The sequence below is a fragment of the Cryptotermes secundus genome, unplaced genomic scaffold (assembly GCF_002891405.2).
Source record: "Cryptotermes secundus unplaced genomic scaffold, Csec_1.0 scaffold1863, whole genome shotgun sequence".
Lineage (NCBI taxonomy): Eukaryota > Metazoa > Arthropoda > Insecta > Blattodea > Kalotermitidae > Cryptotermes > Cryptotermes secundus.
Window position 1 is genome coordinate 222,540 of NW_019725440.1, and position 18,835 is coordinate 241,374.

The 18,835-nt window shown below is 37.0% G+C and overlaps 1 protein-coding gene across 2 annotated transcripts in view; it reads left to right on the plus strand.

The window, feature by feature from the left end:
• The window catches only part of LOC111863445 (prolow-density lipoprotein receptor-related protein 1), a 273,951-nt gene that overhangs the window by 166,822 nt on the left and 88,294 nt on the right, over nucleotides 1-18,835 (plus strand). For both annotated transcript variants that reach the window (XM_033751069.1, XM_023849788.2), the window contains exons 37-44: nucleotides 616-857; nucleotides 2,816-3,049; nucleotides 5,244-5,424; nucleotides 6,849-7,053; nucleotides 8,222-8,411; nucleotides 12,178-12,432; nucleotides 15,687-15,914; nucleotides 16,847-16,987. In XM_033751069.1, the coding sequence (XP_033606960.1) occupies nucleotides 616-857; nucleotides 2,816-3,049; nucleotides 5,244-5,424; nucleotides 6,849-7,053; nucleotides 8,222-8,411; nucleotides 12,178-12,432; nucleotides 15,687-15,914; nucleotides 16,847-16,987 (1,676 nt within the window). The remainder of the gene's footprint in view (nucleotides 1-615; nucleotides 858-2,815; nucleotides 3,050-5,243; nucleotides 5,425-6,848; nucleotides 7,054-8,221; nucleotides 8,412-12,177; nucleotides 12,433-15,686; nucleotides 15,915-16,846; nucleotides 16,988-18,835) is intronic.

Here is an 18,835-nt window from a genome sequence, read left to right on the forward strand (position 1 = left end):
GTCTGTTATTTGTTACTGCCACCGCGTTGTCTTTTGGAATTGTTTTCCTGCTTTATTTGCTAATGTAATTTGTGGACTGTTTGCCCAAAAACTGTGTCTGAATATTGTAGTATGTAAAAATGTGAATATATGGAGGAATATATGATTCCTTGGTGAACACTGAGTTAAATTCCCCTTGATGAAATTTTGACCAGTGCATCAGTTTGGCATAGAATGCTAGTAAAATTGTATGCAGTGTGGCAATACAGGACGGACGTCTTTGCCTACAGAGTCCACCACGTGATTCATTGTTTAACATTGAGACAGAAATAATCCTTGATAAAATTTTGACCAATATATAGTGTCCATGGAAAATGTGATTTTAGTTCCCTGTACCATGTTGCCACACTCCATTTACCTTTAGTTGCCTTTTTTTTTTATGTAGTTATCAAAATGTTTTTCCCCTGTAAAATTTCTTGCCTAAAATTAAGGCTACATAAATTGTGAGTAAATACTATGTGTTTCTTACCCTTTTAACTACCTCTATTTATATATTATTCATTTTACTTTCTTTTTCCCCACACAAATTTAAATGGGTTTACATTGCTAGTGGATTTTTGTGTTTGCTGTCTCCAGAGCATATGAGCGTGGCAGCATCTTGTCAGCCCCTATGACAAATCTTTCGGATCACAAAGTGCTGTTGTCTGGAGCAGGTGATTCTTTGAAAGACATCCAGGTCTTCACCAAAGCTCGCCAGCAGGGCACCAACCCCTGCGCTGTCAACAATGGAGGCTGTTCAGAGTTATGTCTGTTCAATGGGACACATCCTATATGTGCTTGTGCACATGGCAAAGTCACAGCCATTGGTACCTGTGAAGGTGAGAAGCACCCTGGTGACACAGTTTTTTTAGAATTCTACACATGTTCTAATAGATTATTTTACTAAGAAGTACCTGAGGTGCCACATTTGGACTACCTATGTATTTTCATTTTTTTGATCTTATGTTTGTGCTTGCTTCTACCTTATACCTGCTCTCTGTACTAACAGCTGCAGTTTTAAATGATTTATGTTATATCCAGTATTATACATTTATGATAAAAGTGTTGGACTTATGTAGTGTTTGATCTGAACTCAACTCATGAAACCAATATTGAATTTTGATTAAATGACGCACAGAAACAAACTGAAATTTGGCAGGAATTTAGACTTGTTTACAGTTGATCCTGTTGAATATGTAATACATTTTCAGTTTAATTTGTAACACAAAATGTGTTTAGAATGTTTCTGATTAAATTTTTAGGCATATTACTTACTTCAAAGAAAATCGGTGAGGTGGTGGAAAATAGTTTTCTTTCATATCTTTGATGTGTACAGTAAATTCCCTTGCAGTGCATAATAAAAAGACAAAAAGAACATCCCAATAAAGCTGTTCTAACAGATGATTGCTGAAGGCCTGTTCAATGATCTGGTGCAGGATATTCAAGAACAGGCCAGGGAGACATTTTTATAGAGAACTGTGACAGCACCGATAAAAGTGAAAGGACAGTCTCAGTGGACATGCGAAGTATATACGGACAGTAGCAAGAACCAAACAAGAAAAGCCGCAAGGAGGCTTATGTCAGTGTATTGCCAGAAGTATATTGTGGGCCTGTGTTTATGGGTGTGTTTTAAAAATTACCACAGTGTATTGCCAGAAGTATATTGTGGGCCTGTGTTTATGGGTGTGTTTTAAAAATTACCACTTCAAAATAAATTATTGGGTGTGATCCTTTCAAGCAAACTTGAATCATCTAATGAAAAGTTTACTGTGTTTACAGTGTGTGTATCTTTGTTTGTGGGCATTTCTGTTGTATCAGCCTTAATATGGCTTCCCCTAACAACTACCCATAAGTAGTCTATTTTTGCAAGACAGTTGAGAAAGGTTTATATTTTTGTTTCCTCATATGTTGTATTTTTACATACCCCTGGTCTGAAATTTGTAAAAGAATTGACAAAATTTTATCTATTTCAATGTATTAAATTTATTAAAATATTTCTAAATTAAATTAAGACATGCCTAGTTATAGATTCCTGGCAGGGACAAATTTTTTCTGTTTTGGCACTGTGGACATGGCTCTGCAGTCCGTCCAGCCTCCTATACAACAGGCACAGTGGATGGAACATGAAACTGACCACTCATCTCCATCCAGTCCTGAAAATCAGATTATATGAATCCATACCTGTACTCTCCCACACATGTTCATGACACAGTGCTTAAGCATGAAGAAACTTAGCCAGACATTTGTAGATATGAGTTAAATTGCATTTAATGTGTATAATGGCCATATTGTAGGATGTCAAAATCATATTTATTCTTTTATTTACAACAAAGTATAATAAGATGGTAGCTGGTTGGCATCTAGAATATCATTTTGCCTCAACTACACAGCATCAGATCATCTTTCTTCTTAGAAGCAAGAGAGCAGAAATTAAGTAATACAAGTGTGTTATTTTGTGCGTAACAGGAGAGAGGTGGCGTATTCATGTCTTTTTGAAGGCAAGCAATTGTAAAACTCTGCATGATTAAGAGAAACAGCATAGATTATAGTATTACATTTGTTAGGAACATGATTATGCTGTGTTTGGTTATGTTAATTTTTCATAAAAAATGGGCAAGTGGGAAATGGTTGTAGTAAAGATTGTATTTTGAAGTTTTCAATTGTCCATTTTGGGATGTGGTTTTCCCCCTTTTTTTCTTCCCCCCCCCCAAATACTTATATATTTAAATTTTGTCTCTAGAACTTGTTAATATGAATACTTAAACAACACAGTCATTTTTAATTTATTTTTTTCCAGATTATGATAGTTTCCTTGTCTATTCTCGTGTCGTGCGAATTGATAGCATTAACATGTTTGATGAATTCAACCGCAATGCGCCGTTCCAAAGCATTCAGTCTAAAGACTTTATGAGGAATGCAATTGGACTGTCATTTGATTATGAGCGCAAGAGAATATTCTACTCTGATATTCAACGAGGGAGCATCAATTCAGTTTACTTCAATGGTTCGAACCACACTCCTATTGTTGAAAGTTAGTATGTGTTACTATCAAATTAAGGTTTCACCCAAATCAGAATATTTCTTTATGTATGCATGTGGCTTATATGTGTTTAGAATTGAAGATTTGGAAGCTCCTAATTACATACAAATTATGCGAGCTAAATAAGTTTTTTTTTTCACTGTCTTTAGAAAGTATTTATAAACAGTGATGAGACTTTTTGATAATTTTGAAGTTGCAACATTGTTTTACTTCCTGTGCAGTTTGATGTTGTTTTCAAAGGAGTCAAGTGAAGTACCATATTTCCTGATGTATAAGACTTCATTGTTCTGCGAAATTGCCCCTAAATTTGTCTTATACACCAGTGAACAGAAAACAAAAACATTTCTTAGTCTCTCTTTCCTAAACCATAATGCATCATGTAGATTCTTCTGTGCATAATGCATCTTGTACACCAGGAAATATTGTACTTGGAAATTATATCATCTAATTATGTACTAGATTTCTAAGAGAAGCTGTAGAGAATGGTGAAATGTATGTGTGATGGTTGTCCATTTTGTATAAATATACTAAACAGTTTTCAGATTAATAATAACATTAAATATAAGAATGATAATTTATAGAAGATTTCAGGCTTTCACAGTGGTTGCATGTTAATGTGGATCTTTTATTGGGTTATAGTACCCTGTAGGTACAGACTGTATTACTGACATTATGGGGGATTTTATTGTCTTTTCTTCTATAAGTACTACTATCAGCAGAGGTCATTGTATAGTGTCTTTGCCTGGGTGTCAGCATTATAGTTTTCAGTTACACAGTGACATAACCGAGAAACAGGATCCACATTAATGTTAATACATGCATGCATTCATTTTGAACTGTAGAGTGCTTCCATTTCAAGGCACTTTGAGACATGCATATGGACTTCCTAAATGCACATTTCTAGTAAAGAAAATATGGCTGGAAGTCATGGGTAAATGAATATGTACATATTTACTGATTGAAAGGATTAACAGATGCTCCTGTTTGTGTATGCTTGGTTAATAATCTGAGGATACAGAAGCAATCAGACAAATTATGTTTGATATCTATCCATTTAATATTACATTGTAGCATCAAGTTCTTTTGTCTTCTCATCTGTTGTCCAAAAACATAAAAATTAGAATATACAAAACTAATTTTGCCTGTGGTTCTGTATGGCTGTGAAACTTGGTCTCTGACATTAAGGGAGGGTGTTTGAGAATAGGGTGTCGAGGAGAATATTTGGACCGAAGAGAGATGAAGTGACAGGAGGTTGGAGAAAACTGCATAATGAAGAGCTTCATAACTTTTGCTTTTCTCCAAGTATAATTAGAATGATCCAGTAAAGTTGAATGAGATGGGCAGGCCATGTAGCACGAATGGGGGAGAAGGGGGAATTCATATGTGATATTGGTGGGAAGCCAGAAGAAAGAAAGACCACTGGGAAGACCAAGATGTAGGTGAGTGGACAATATTAAAATGGATCTTAGAGAGATAGGATGGGATGTTATAATTGGATTTATCTGGCTCAGGATAGGGACCAGTGGAGGGCTCTTGTGAACATGGTAATGAACCTTCAGGTTTCATAAAATGCTGGGAAATTCTTGAGTAGCTGCATAATTGGCAGCTCCTCTAGAAGGGCTCAGCTCCATGAGTAAGTAAGTTGTAGCATCATGTTACACTTTTCACTTAGTGTTAATTAGTTCTACAGTCATATGTGCAACAGTTTATTAAAACTTACTAAAATCTAGTCACGTCAGAAGTTTTTACTAGATGTTTTGACCATAGTTGTTATCATCAGGTGGTAACAGTTGTGGGTAAGGAAACTTCTGTCTTCCTGCATTGATGTATGGTTCTCCTAGCGCGCGTGTGTGTGTGTGTGTGTGTGTGTGCGCGTGCATGCATCACAACGCCCACATCAATGGAGAAAGACAGCAGTTTCCTTAGCCACAACTATTAACACCTGATGATGACCACTTAGGTCAAACACGCTGTAAAAAAAGTTTTAATCTGTTTTAATAAATTGTTACACATAAGACTGTAGAACTAATTAACATCTATACCCTTTTTTTTTTCCCCAGAGACATTGTGGTGCTCTATAATATGCTTACATTTCTGTGCCATTGGTTTTATTCTTAGACAAGAAGTGACTGTTTTAGAATTTTACTCTGTTCTAGCTCAAATAATATTGCATTTTTGTTTCTAGGACAGGGTTCTGTCGAAGGTTTAGCCTATGAGGCAGTTAACAACATGCTCTATTGGACGTGCAACAATGATGCAACTATCAGTAGAGTAAATCTTACAAACAATGAGACTAAAGTGGAGCAGGTAATCAGACTGGGACCAAATGACAAACCCCGAGGCATTGATGTTGACAGCTGTAACATGTATGTACATATATCCTTATTTCTTTATTAGTGATGTCAGATGTGTGGAAAAAGCCTCTGTATGAAGTACCTCAATTTAACGAAAATGTCGGTACAAAGGCATTACACATTGACCTTGCCTATATTACCTTGGAAATAAAGTTGATTGTCACTTGATAGACCATTGTTGGTAACTGAATCACAAACAACTGTGAACTCTGTCTAACCAGTAAAGCTGGTTTTGACAGAAGCAGCATTTCACATTTGGGCTCCTAGTACACACTACTGTTATTTTCCTAGAGACATCATCTGTGTTATTTTATTTAGGGGTACAGTCTTCATAGACGAGTGGTATTGAATCAGAACTGTTGCGGTCATTTTTGAGTGTGTGACCATTTTGTTTTGAGTCTCATTTAAAGAGACCCTATTTTTGATACTAGAATGTTCAGATTTGCTGGGCTTCTAACCCATATTAGATAAACTCATAAAAGTTGAATATGAATTAGATCTGTCTTTCTGTTCAGGCACTACTGAAGTCACATCCACACACACACACACTTAAGTACATGCAAATGAACAGTTTTCTGAACGCCACGGGGGGAAAGGGGCCTGAAAATGTGCAAGTCCATCAACACTTTGAGAGTCATTGTTTTCATAATCAAAGTATTTNATTATTATTATCATTATCATTATTAGTGGGGTGAGACTGAGCCCACTTGGTTATGAAGGCACTGTCAGCCTATTGTACAAGCCCCAGCTGATAGATGATGGTAATTATGTAGCAATTGGTGGAATGAAGATTGACAGGAAAACCAAAGCACTTTGAGAAAACCTGCCCTAGTGCCACTTTGTCCACCACAAGTCCTACATAACCTGACTCGGGCTCAATCCCAGGCCATTTCAGGGCATCTCTATAGTAGAGGCTGGAGCAGAGACATATTAAAACTGCATGTTTTCAAATGTGTTTTTAGAGTACAGGGTTTGAACTTCAGATGTCTCAGATATCACATTTAATTTCCATTGCATAGCATAAACCTTTATATTTTCATGCCTATATATTGCATTCTTTATCTTTAAGTGCTGTCATTGTTTAGTTTCTTTAGTGATTAAAAGTTAGGTTTGCATTGCAGGATAATTCATTATTGTCGAGAAAATAAAATGGATGAAAATTGAGTACTGCTGTATACAGGTTGCTATAATGAGCAAGATTGACTAAACGTAATTTTGTTTCATCGTACAGATTTTCCAGGTTACTGAACTTTGCTATAATGCAATTTCTGTGAGTAATGACATTTGGATGTGAAACATTTCTCTCAGTTTAGTAAAGTATGGAGAACATTATGATCATGAAATGCAAGTTATAAAATACATTTTTCCTTACATCTCTCTTTGAGCAGCAGTAACGATATGAAACTGTATAATTCATTTGATAACGGTCTTTTCAGGCACATATATTGGACCAACTGGAATTCTCACAATCCAGCCATTCAGAGAGCACATTTCACTGGATATGACATGGAGAGCATCATCACAACTGACATCCGTATGCCAAATGCTCTTACCTTGGACCATAAAGCACAGAAATTGTACTGGGGTGATGCTAGGCTAGACAAAATAGAACGAACAGATTATGATGGTTCAAACAGAGTGGTGAGTTAGTTAATTTAATGAAACAAATATAAGAAGAGTTTTGTCTTCGGGGTTGTATCATCACATAATCCAATAGAATTTCAGTGACTTGGAGCAACATACTGCCTCCATCTTCATGGTTGAAGAACAAGCCAAGCAATAAGCAGGGCAACATCCCAGAAGACAGAGAACACTGACAAAATCTCAGATTCAGCAAACAAATATTTATTTCTCATCCCTCAGATATGATCATGGTGATTTCACCTTGCCAGTAAAAGTGCCAAACACTTTCATATGGAAAACCCAGAGAAAGTATAATACAGAGTAACTCATCTGTGTTGTGAAGAAAATTTTCTTTCTGCCCCCTTGTGCCTGTATGGGCCCCTCCTCTTTAACCTATTGAGCATCCAGAGGTAAAAGAAGGAAAGATAATGTCCTTGACTGGATAGTACTAAATCTACACAGAATTAACAATAAAGACACAATATTCATTATTGTGGAGATAGTGGAAAGTTTGATGAATGGTATGGAAACAATTTTTGCATGTTTTATTCACTTTCATTCCAGGCCTTCTTATTATGTCTTGGCCAGAAACGTTGACAGAATTTACTTCAGCAACAGCTATAATTTGGCCTTAACTTTTGAATATGTTCATTTGTATGCAGGTTAAAAAGTGTGTGACCTCTCTACTTTAATTACTGAATTACTACTAACGTTCCCGTTTTGCAAATATGAACATTCCCAGTGGATAATAAATATCAATATGGTTAGTTATAATTTCACAATGAAGAACTTTCATAACACATTTTGTTGTAAAGGTACTTGAAATATTGGATTTGTATTGATACAATGGCAGCGTCCAGCACTTGTGTTTATATCCTTATTTTGTCGTGTGGTTAATATGGATGTATAAGTGATGCATTTGATGATTGGTGCTCAGAGCACTTCTGCCTGTGTCCATTTGTAGACTTTTGGGTGTCTAGTGCAACAGGAGGACATTACATCACACATCGGGATTGCTACCTAAACAAGCAAATATCTGAGCTTTCCTCTTTTCCTGTCAGCAGAAAGAACTTGAATGCCTGAATGACCTGTGCTGATGCTTAAGTTCATTCTCCATTAGTTCCTCAGTCCACTTTGTTGACTGGCCCCAAAATGCTGGTAGTGTATATGCTTTGCTTTGTTTTAGATCCTGGCTAAAGTTACCCCACAGCACCCATTTGATCTGGCTGTGTACGGTGACTATATTTTCTGGACAGATTGGGTACTTCATGCAGTAATTCGTGCTAATAAGTACACGGGTGAAGATGTTGTATGGCTCAGAAAGGAAGTGCCAAGACCAATGGGCATAATTGCTGTTGCTAATGACACAAATGATTGTGAGTTCACTGAGACCTTAACTGCTGTCTTATGTATGATCATTTTACCTTTTTATTGATAACAAAACCTTCAACTGAATGAGGGCAGCTGAGTGTATATTTGAGGGGTACATTATTTGAATTCCAGCTAGTACCAGCTATAATCACTTCAGTCCTGATTGTTTTCCTCAGTCTTTATGCCTTCATATTCATTTTTCAAGTTACTGTAGCCATTCATATGCACAAATAACTTTATCTACCTGCCCTGTACACTGAACTTTATAGCAGAGAAAGAAAGATACAGGTGATTGCATGGTTTATTTACTTATTAATTAGGTTATTTGATTTAACCTTTATGAGCCTAGCGACACTGTATGGAGACCTTTAAAGTGTAGCTGAGTGGCAATCCATGTGTGCGCACAGTATTTTAAAATCTAATTTTAAGATAGAAATTCTTGATCTACTTACATTATTTTTGGGCACCCACTTTATAAGTAGACGTCACAATTCATGACTTTGTCCATATGTAACTCTGTTTCCCACGCGAAAAGCACGCATGACGCCTCAGTCTTGAATTAGAGGAAGTCAGCCAGTGATGTCAAGTGGCCTCCTCTAATCGTAACGCTTATAAAACATCACAATTTCAACTATCCACCATGGCCTCTTTTCACATGGAAGAAGCTGAAATTGAGAGGCAGCTGATAATACGCTTCCCATGCTTGAGTGTGAGTGGGGTGAATATGGATTGAAGGAATGTTTTTCCAGCTTGTATAAATGACACCGATTCGGACTGCGGTACAGACGACTCTGAAAGTGGCGAGGAAGCAAGGGGGCAATGCAGGCTATTCTGAGAACAGTACCTCTGTGTGGCTAGTCCGAGATATACACAGTCAGAGTTTCTGAAGGACAACGTACGATAAGACTTCGACCACACTTGTTCATACAGAACGGTTCCAACGTGACTGGAAAATGTGCAATACAAATATAAACCTCCACCCCTTTTGCCAGATAAGACATAGTAAGACAGGATGTCAGCAGCATGCATTTATACTGCAGAAACTGTATGCATATTTGTTGACAGACGCTTGAAATTGGGGAAAAAATTTTTTTGGAATCAGTGTAACAATTTTTACAGATTTTAAAATCTGTAGATTACGGTATCTGATTCTATATTCTTTCTAGATAAAAGCAGCATTTATTCGTTCGTTTATCACAAAAATTGTAGAAATCACAGCATTTTCAGTAACATGCTTACAATTTGTAATACTCTATGATGGCGGACATTTAAATTAACTCCAGCTTGCTGCCATTACCGGAATTTAAATGGCCCATCTCTTGAAAGGTTAAGGGGAGGCACTTATAGGTAATAAAGGTAGGATTGGTTGTAAGAAGTTGGGTAATCGTGTGAAGTAGATCAGCTAAAGGTAGCCTTCTCCTGACTGGTGAATTTAGTAGGAAAATTGATAAGGATCTGGTAGGATGGGCAGAGCTTAATAGAATGATAATGTCTCCATCCAGCGTCAGTTGACGACAATAACTTCAGCGGCCTGACACTACTGTCATTGCTGAATGATCACAGTTGTAAGAAAGGTGTGCTTTAATTGGAATTCCAGGTCACACAATTATACTTTACACTTCCATACACTTTGGTGGGTCTGAGAAACTAAACTGGATTTAAAAGGAGATGTAACATGCTTTAATAACCCCAAAATTTAACTTCTTCATGTTGTTTCATTACATATCACTTAAATCATCTGGGCCAGAATACTTTAATGAAAATCGGCAATAAATGATCTTTGTCCAGGTTCTGCGGCTGTCATATGTAGTTGGTTTAATTTAGAAAAGGAGCACATTACAAACACATCTGACACCAACGAAGTCAAAAACTCAGGTCCCCTATACACTTGTAGGTGTCAACATTCCATCCTCTCTTGAGCAGTTTCAGTCTGAAGCAAACATTCCGACAAATGCTTGTGTCTCATTGGTCACTTAGAACTGATCCATTTACAACTTACAGGGTGCATTGAAACTCAGCACACTGAGACAATAAATTACTTTAAAAAATCACCCCTGTCACACCTTTCCCCAAGACTAGTTGTGACCCCTCAGTGTCACACTCAGACTTCTGTTACCAGAATAGTCCGCAAAGCAGTATGTTGCATCTTTTAAGTTTCATCTGAATCCAGAACATTAAAAACAATGCAGTATGTCACACAGGCACAAATATTCAATATCAGAATTCCTTGAATAATAATATGCAGAATTGACATTGTAAATAAGAAGTCAGTTACTATAAACCATACTTAAATATTAATGTAATTTGGGCAGTTACATTATTATCCATTTCATATTAGGGAAGGTGTACATGTATATAATAATGCACACACACTACAAATTGTAAGTCCATTTTTTATAAAATAGCTATTTTCTCAGAAATCAGATTGAAGAAGTGTATGTTACATTGAATCTGATGAATCTACTAATTTCAGCTATCCTCAAATTATACTAGGAGTCATTGCTAGTGTCAGTGAAAGTGAATAAATGTAAGACATAGAACATCAGAAACAGCATTATTTTATTTGCTAACAAAAATGTAATTACAGTGGAACCTCGCTTAACGAGCATAATTTGTTCCAGAATCTTACTCTTAATGCGAAACACTTGTTAAACGAAACAATCTTACCCACATAAATTAATGTAAAATACGATAACGCGTTCCATGCCAAAAAAATACTCAAAATGTTTTATGTATAACGTTTATTCAAAGAAAATCATATATACATTGTTAAGGAGTGTGAATCATCTTCATCTTTTCTTCTATGCGGAATGAACCAACCTGGAATGCGAATTCGATTTGCAGAAAACAAAAGAAAAATCCATATGAGGAACAACCTTTCAACATCGTCAGGAATACGTAACTGTTGCATAGATATTCTTGTCACTCCCTTTGAGGCATCTATCTCCTTAATCTTGTCCTTGTTCTTGAGGATAGTGCAAAACGTTAATGTAGACTGATTGTATGTGAGTGCTGGATCAGCCATGCTCACACCACATTCTCGCTTTTCAGTGATTTTACATTTCATTTCTACGGTTATTTTTATTCTCTTATGGCTGTCTTTTTTGCGGCTTTTTCTTCTGGAACATTTTTGCAAGTGCTATTAAACTTTGCACAAAAAAAATCACAAATAATATGACTGAAAACAAGTTTGGAAAAATGTGTGATCAAGCGACACTAAGATGCTAGCGGAACGAGTGCTAAACACAAACTGATGCAGCAAGCGCACAATCCGGGACTTTCCCGCTCGTCACTCGTTATGCGAAACATCGCTCATTAAGCGAGTCATTTTTTTGCAATTTGTTTTGCTCGTTATGCGAATTACTCATTATGAGAGGTGCTCATTAAGCGAGGTTCCACTGTACTTCTTTCAAGGATCTTTAATGTAAATGTTAATGGAATGAATTGTGACAGATCGTTGACCACTTTTGGTACACTGTAAAATAGCCCAGTTAATTATGTTCCTTCACATAATATACCATCAGCATTTTAACCCATAATGTTATTATGTATGCACCTATTCCAAAATGCATGACATGTACAAGGTTTATAAGTCATTAATATGTCTACAGTTCAATTCAAAAACTGGATCGTGAACTGTTGACCCTAATGATCCTTCTTGGTGGCTTTCATCTGAATTGTGCTTTATCATCTTAGCATTCTACTGTCAAACTGGTGTTCCTCTTTGTTGTGGTATTTAATAAAATCGATTGTATTTACTTGTCACGCCAGGCCTAGCAAATAAATGCCTGATCGAGAATGGTGGATGTGAAGATGAGTGCCGTCTTGATGAAGCAGGAGAAGTTGAATGCCACTGTTTCTCTGGCCGTACCTTGATGGAAGATGCTCAGAGATGTACCAGTGAAAATGCAAGCTGTAAAGCAGAAGAATTCCATTGCTCAGCTGGAGGTTGCATCCCTTACCATCTGACCTGTGACACAGTCTCAACATGTGAAGATGGCTCTGATGAAGATCCCGTTTTTTGTGGTATGTTTGTCTCTTGTAGTCAGTGTTAATAGACATCATTTCAGAAATGTTCATACATTATAGAAACTTCTTCACAAAGTTGTGTCTGTAGTGCAAGCACAGAAGAATCTGAATCTTAATCTTCAATGAAGCCATTATATTGAAATGGTGGTGACATTTATTTCAGATATGGGGCTTATTATGCCATATAATATATTATTGCAAGTGTACAGTATTATTTATCATATATGGTCTCTTACAGCATATTTACGTTGGCTGTTTTCTCGACATGTTTTGACATCTACAATGTCATCTTAAGGGGTGTGTATTTTTATTTTACAAACTGAACATTCATTCAAGATTATTGTGTTTGTTTGTATACGCTCATGAACATTTCAGATGCTTAAACAACCACAGAAAATAACTCTGAACTAATGTTTAGTTTGTAACATAACTGTATAGCCCTGAAGATGATGTAGATGTTTAAAGATGTAGGGTAAACAGCCAACTGAAATATGTTGTAATTGACCGTATATGATAACTAAACTGACTCAATGGAGCTGAACCCTTCTTGAGAAGCCATTGGTTTTGCAGCCACTCAAGAACTAACCAACATTTTACAGAACTTGGAGGTTCATTGACATGTTCACAAGAACACTCCACTGGTCAGTATCCTGAGCCAGATCGATCCAGGCCATACCACCCCATCTTATCTCTCTAAGACCCATCTTAATATTAGCCTCTAACCTATGTCTCGATCTTCCTAGTGGCATCTTTTCTTCTGGCTTTCCCACCAAAATCTTATAGGCATTCCTCTTCTTTCTCATTCATACGACATGCCATGCCCATCTCATCCTCCTTGACTTTGTCACTCTAATTATACTGGGTGAAAAGTAGAAGTTGCAAAGCTCCTTGTTATGCAGGTTTCCCCTACCTTCTCTATCACTTCATCCCTCTTTGGTCCATACATTCTCCTCAACACCCTGTTCTCAAACATCCTAAATCTGTGTTCTTCCCTTAATGTTGGAGACCAACTTTCATACCCATATGAAACCAGAGGCAAAATTATGGTTTTGTATATATAATTTTTACATTTTTAGATTGCAGAGTAGGAGACACAAGGTTCTGGGCTGAATGGTAGCAAGCATTACCCAAATTTAGTCTCCTCTGAATTTCCTCTTGATTCAGATAAAACATACAAAACCAGAGGCAAAATTGTGGTTTTGTATATATAATTTATACATTTTTAGATTGCAGTGTAGAAGACACAAGGTTCTGGGCTGAGTGGTAGCAAGCATTACCCAGATTTAGTCTCCTCTAAATTTCCTCTTGATTCAGATAAAACATACAAAACCAGAGGCAAAATTGTTGTTTTCTATATTTAATTTTTACATTTTTAGATTGCAGAGTAGAAGACACAAGCTTCTGGACTGAATGGTAGCAAGCATTACCCAAAATCAGTCTCCTCTAAATTTCCTCCTGATTCAGACTTTGATGTGTTACTGCCATTCCCAAATATTTTAATTGTGGCACATATTTAAAAGATTTGTTAGCTGTAAGTATGTCATGATTTTGCCTACGTTCTGGTGACAAGACAGTAACATATGGTTTGCTCTTCATTTACCTCCACACCAACCTCCTTAGCATCAGTTAGAGCTTCTGTGTTTTTCTTCACGGTATCTATGTTATCTCACAATAGATTCACATCAGCATAGACTAGCAGCTGATATATCCTACTTAATTTTAGTCCCACCTAGTTTTCCTTGAACTTTCTCATGGCATATTCTAAATTAAAGTTTAAAAGCAATGGCTTGTTTTAGAACATTTTGAATATGAAATGTGTCAGACAAATGTTTACCTGTACAGACTTTACTGTAAGTTTCTCTTAAACACATTTTAGTCAGCCCAATTAGTTCCATGGGTACTCCAACCTGTATGAGAGTATTGTGCAGCAGAATCGTAAGCTTACTACAAATAAGGTCTCATTGCAGTCCCCACCCCCACCTTTTCCCCAGTATCTGACATGTGCAAAAAAAATCTGATACGTTGTTGATCTTTTACATTGAAACCCACAAACATGATCCCCAATAATTTTGTCTGTTTATGGACTTGACTTTGAGAGAAGGATATTGGATACAATTTTGCATGAAGTTGATAACAGTCGGGATAATTATTACAGTCAGTTCTAGTGCCCTTCTTGTGAATTGGTACAATAACAGACTCCATCCACATACCAGGCAGTTCTTCCCTATTCCAAATAGAATTAATGAGTTTATGGATCTCAGACTGTAGTTTCTCACCTCCTGCTTGAATTGGTTCTGCCAGAATTTGATCACTATCTGGCAATTTATACCTTTTCAACTTTGCAAGTAGCAGTTTCAGAAAAAAGTACTAGGAGCAGGTACTAAACGGCTCACCTATATGTGTTTTAATCTGCCTAACTTTACTGACACCATGTGCATTCAGTAGCTGAGAGAAGTAGTTGTTCCACCTATTCAAAATATTGTGGGAATCTGCAAGCAGATTCTAGTGCACTAGCTGCATGCACACAGCAACTGTGCAACTACACAGGCTGTGTGATGTGTTTACAGTCAAAGGGACATATATAAGAGAAATCAACATTCACACCAGCACCCATGAACTACACAAAATATAAGCACATGCATGCTGTTAAAGATTGGGCAAATAGGTTCATAAGAAGATTGGAATTAACTGCTTATATAAATTGAATATTGCTGACCTATTTAAAGTGAATTTTTCATTTTCATTTTCATTTTAATTAAGGAATACCGATAATTGGCTACATGGAATTGTGACATAGAGTACAGTACAACAGTTTAGCATAATGACAGACACTGGATGATGGCCATGTATGGCTGAAACATGTCATGAATGAAGAATTGAAGTGACTGTAACGTTTTATTGCATTAGTGACGGAAATATACATCGTATGAAATAATTGTTTATATTTGTGCAACAGGATGCTTAAATACAATATTATGAATTTGTAAATTAGTTATAGTGATTTACAAACATGTAACAAAATTCATATTGTGGTTTCATGAGTTATAACACCATGCCAGCTGGTGGGGGGCACCAATACTTTAGGGTAAACACTGTCTCACTCTTCTTCTATTCTGTAAATGGAGATATTATGTACCTCAGAAACATGAGACCCACTGAGCAGGGTACACAATATCATAATCTGGAAGAGTATGTTACAGATTTTTACTGCTGCAGGACCCCTAATTTGACATTTAAAAACATATTCACAGCCCTGCGCACATGTCCACCTGGCTACTTCCAGTGCCGCAACAATCGCTGTGTGTCAAGTAACCAAACTTGCAACCAGGTGAATGACTGTGGTGACCTCAGCGATGAACTTAGTTGCTCGTGTTCAGATGATCACTTCCTCTGTGCTTCTGGTCAGTGTATCCATGCCAGTCTCCGCTGTGATAATGAACCTGACTGTACAGATGCAAGTGATGAAATGCATTGTGAGAGTGAGTATAGTGTGTTTCGTTCAGATGATAACAGCTGATCTGGGCTGCAGCTTTACATTCTTGCTGCCAGGCTCTTTCATTAAACTTAAGCAACACGTGCAAGACAAGCAGAAAGTAAACTAAACTAAATGAAAACTAAATATGTTATTTGGTTATGCCATCTCTCACCATATACAGTGAAACCCCCATTTAAGCTTTATCTGGGAAGCAATGAGTTGAACATGAAACTGAGACAATTTATTACTGAGATTATTGAAATTCAATGTTGAGTGAGGGAAAGACCTTAAATCAGGGAACACTGAAAGGGGGTTCCTTTGTATTGTCATGTATATGAGTGATTGCCGACGAGGTTTTGGATTTATCGACCATTTTAGCACATGACTCATGACTACACTTAATTATAGCGCCATTGCTAATTTCCACAGGTTACAGATCACGACAGCAGTGGTGATATCCGTTCTATGTAGAACATGGTGAACTCTTTAAATCATGTTACTGTTAGCATGTATTGATTTGTAAAAAGTGAACTACATCTAAACATACGTTAAATGTTCTGCCCAGCAAGATATTTTTATGCAATTCGTAATGTTACATTTCCCAACATTGGAATGTGATGGAAGAAACAAAATCTAGGTTGTAAATATCAGAATAGCTGCCTATGCTACTATTTACAGTTTCTGTATTAGTACCTGGCTACAAGCTAAATCTGAATGTTTGTGACAGTGGCCAGTAATTGCTTTTTTATTTGTATTTTTTATATGGTACACTGTCCCAATTTTTTGTAGAAACTGCATTTCAGTAATTGGCTTTGTTTACAGAATGTTGTGGTTTATAAAAACTGGAATGATGGGATGTCTGAAAGTTTACTTGGTCACTGTTTAAACCACAGTGTTTAATCTGATGTTTACAGTATATACTTACATTGGTTCCAGGATCACGGAATTGTTCAGAAGTGACAACTTCAGGGATACCCTGCAACTATACCACATCTTGCATTCATGTGAATTGGATCTGTGATGGAGAAAATGACTGCTGGGACAACAGTGATGAAGAGAACTGCGATCATCATGCAAGTAAGATATGAGAGACAGGCGTGTGAATATATTGCCTAGAAATTTCAGTCACACATAAAGTTGGCATTCTCTCAGATTCTGCTGGATATTGAAAAACACGCTTTTTCTGTGTCATGTAATGCAACATTCACATGACACACAGAACATTTCTTCAGGTTGTCATGTTTTACATCGTAACTGTCATGGTTTAAATTGATTTCCCCATCAATTATTGCCATAGCACTTGTCCATGAATGGTGTGACCTCACAATGAAAGTGAACTGGATACTTTTGTCACTGAACCTTTCTGATGCAAATTCCCTTAAGCAACACAACAGTATCTATTAGAACTGGTATAAATCATGGCCAGGAGAACTCATTTGAATTAGTGACATGCTACAAGTTAGCCAGGGTACAGTGCCCAGCAGGGGTAAGATATTCTTCTCTACTACACGTTATGCAGACTGATTCTGGGGTTCACTCAGCCTCCTATACAATTAGTACCAGGAGCTCTTTTCCCAAAGGTAAAGTAGCAGGAGTTATACCTTCTTTCCCCCATATGTCTCCATGGCATACTGCATAATTGGTTAAGCACAGAGACACCTTTGCATTTACCATACCTTAATGGCATACATCAGTAATAAAACGAGTCATGTGTCATAAACCAGTATGTGGATATGGCTGTAAATATTTATTTTTTCTAAGCGTTAACATCAGATAGAAGTTTTATCTTTGGGAAAAGTGTCCCAGATGCTCATTGGATAGGATGTTGGGTTTACCTCAGAGCCAGTCTGCACATGGTGGTGACAAGGAAAATCCTTATCTCTGCTTGCAATTGAATCTTCGTCATCCTCTTTACTGTCGAGTGTACTCACTTTAGTGACTGATGTGTTAATAATCAAACTTTAATTCCAACATTGAATTTAATTAATTATTTAAATTACCTCTTTGCTGTTTGTTTCTAGATATTTTAGAAGAAATATTTGAGAAGTAAGAATTGAAATAAATGGAAAAATAATAGAACAGGTATCTGGTTTTATTAGCTTAGGAAATATGATTTCAGAACTAAAAGACCACAAGGCAAGTGGTATAATTAAAAGAAATTTGGGAAGACAGATGTCAGTGTAATAGTTATGCCTACATAACATCATATCAGCAGTAACCACAGTAATTAGCGGTAGCACAAATTAATTTTTTTAATTCCAGTCCTGGCTTCATTAGATTAGAGTAGGAAAAGAAATTTGGACATCAGAGGAACATTGAAACCTATAAAAGACTTTGTGGCATGTAGTCCACAAGCGAACTATACCAACCAAGCAACTGCTTGCCACTTGTCGGCAAAGTTAGTGCCAACTTTTTGCAGATAGAGGGTGTCACATGGCCAGTGCGATGGATCCCCATGGCTATTAATGTCTGTTTTCTAGACTGGAGCCACTGTTTCATTGAAATAGCTCCTCAGTTATCCTCACGAGGCTGAGTTGACCCCATTCCGGACCCACTACTTCTCAGAAAATCTGGTAGCTGGGATTCGAACCTGTGACCTCCGAATCTGTTGCCAGGAACTCTGTCTACTATACCATAAAGGCGGTCTGAAACCTATAACTGTAGTTGAAAAATCAGTGATACCAACAAAATTGGAAACAGTGGGAAGAGGCTTTCTATTACTGACCAAGGGGATTGCTGAGACTTATGATAATATAAGCATCACTGGAGAGACTGAGACTGAGAAGCAGAATTTAACTACCTGTTCCAACATACTGTATAAGCCCAGTGGTTAGAGCTCCTGGCTACAGATCCAGAAGTCCCAATTCGATTCCCAGCGCTACCATATTTTCTGAGAAGTAGTGGGTCTGGAATGGGGTCCACTCA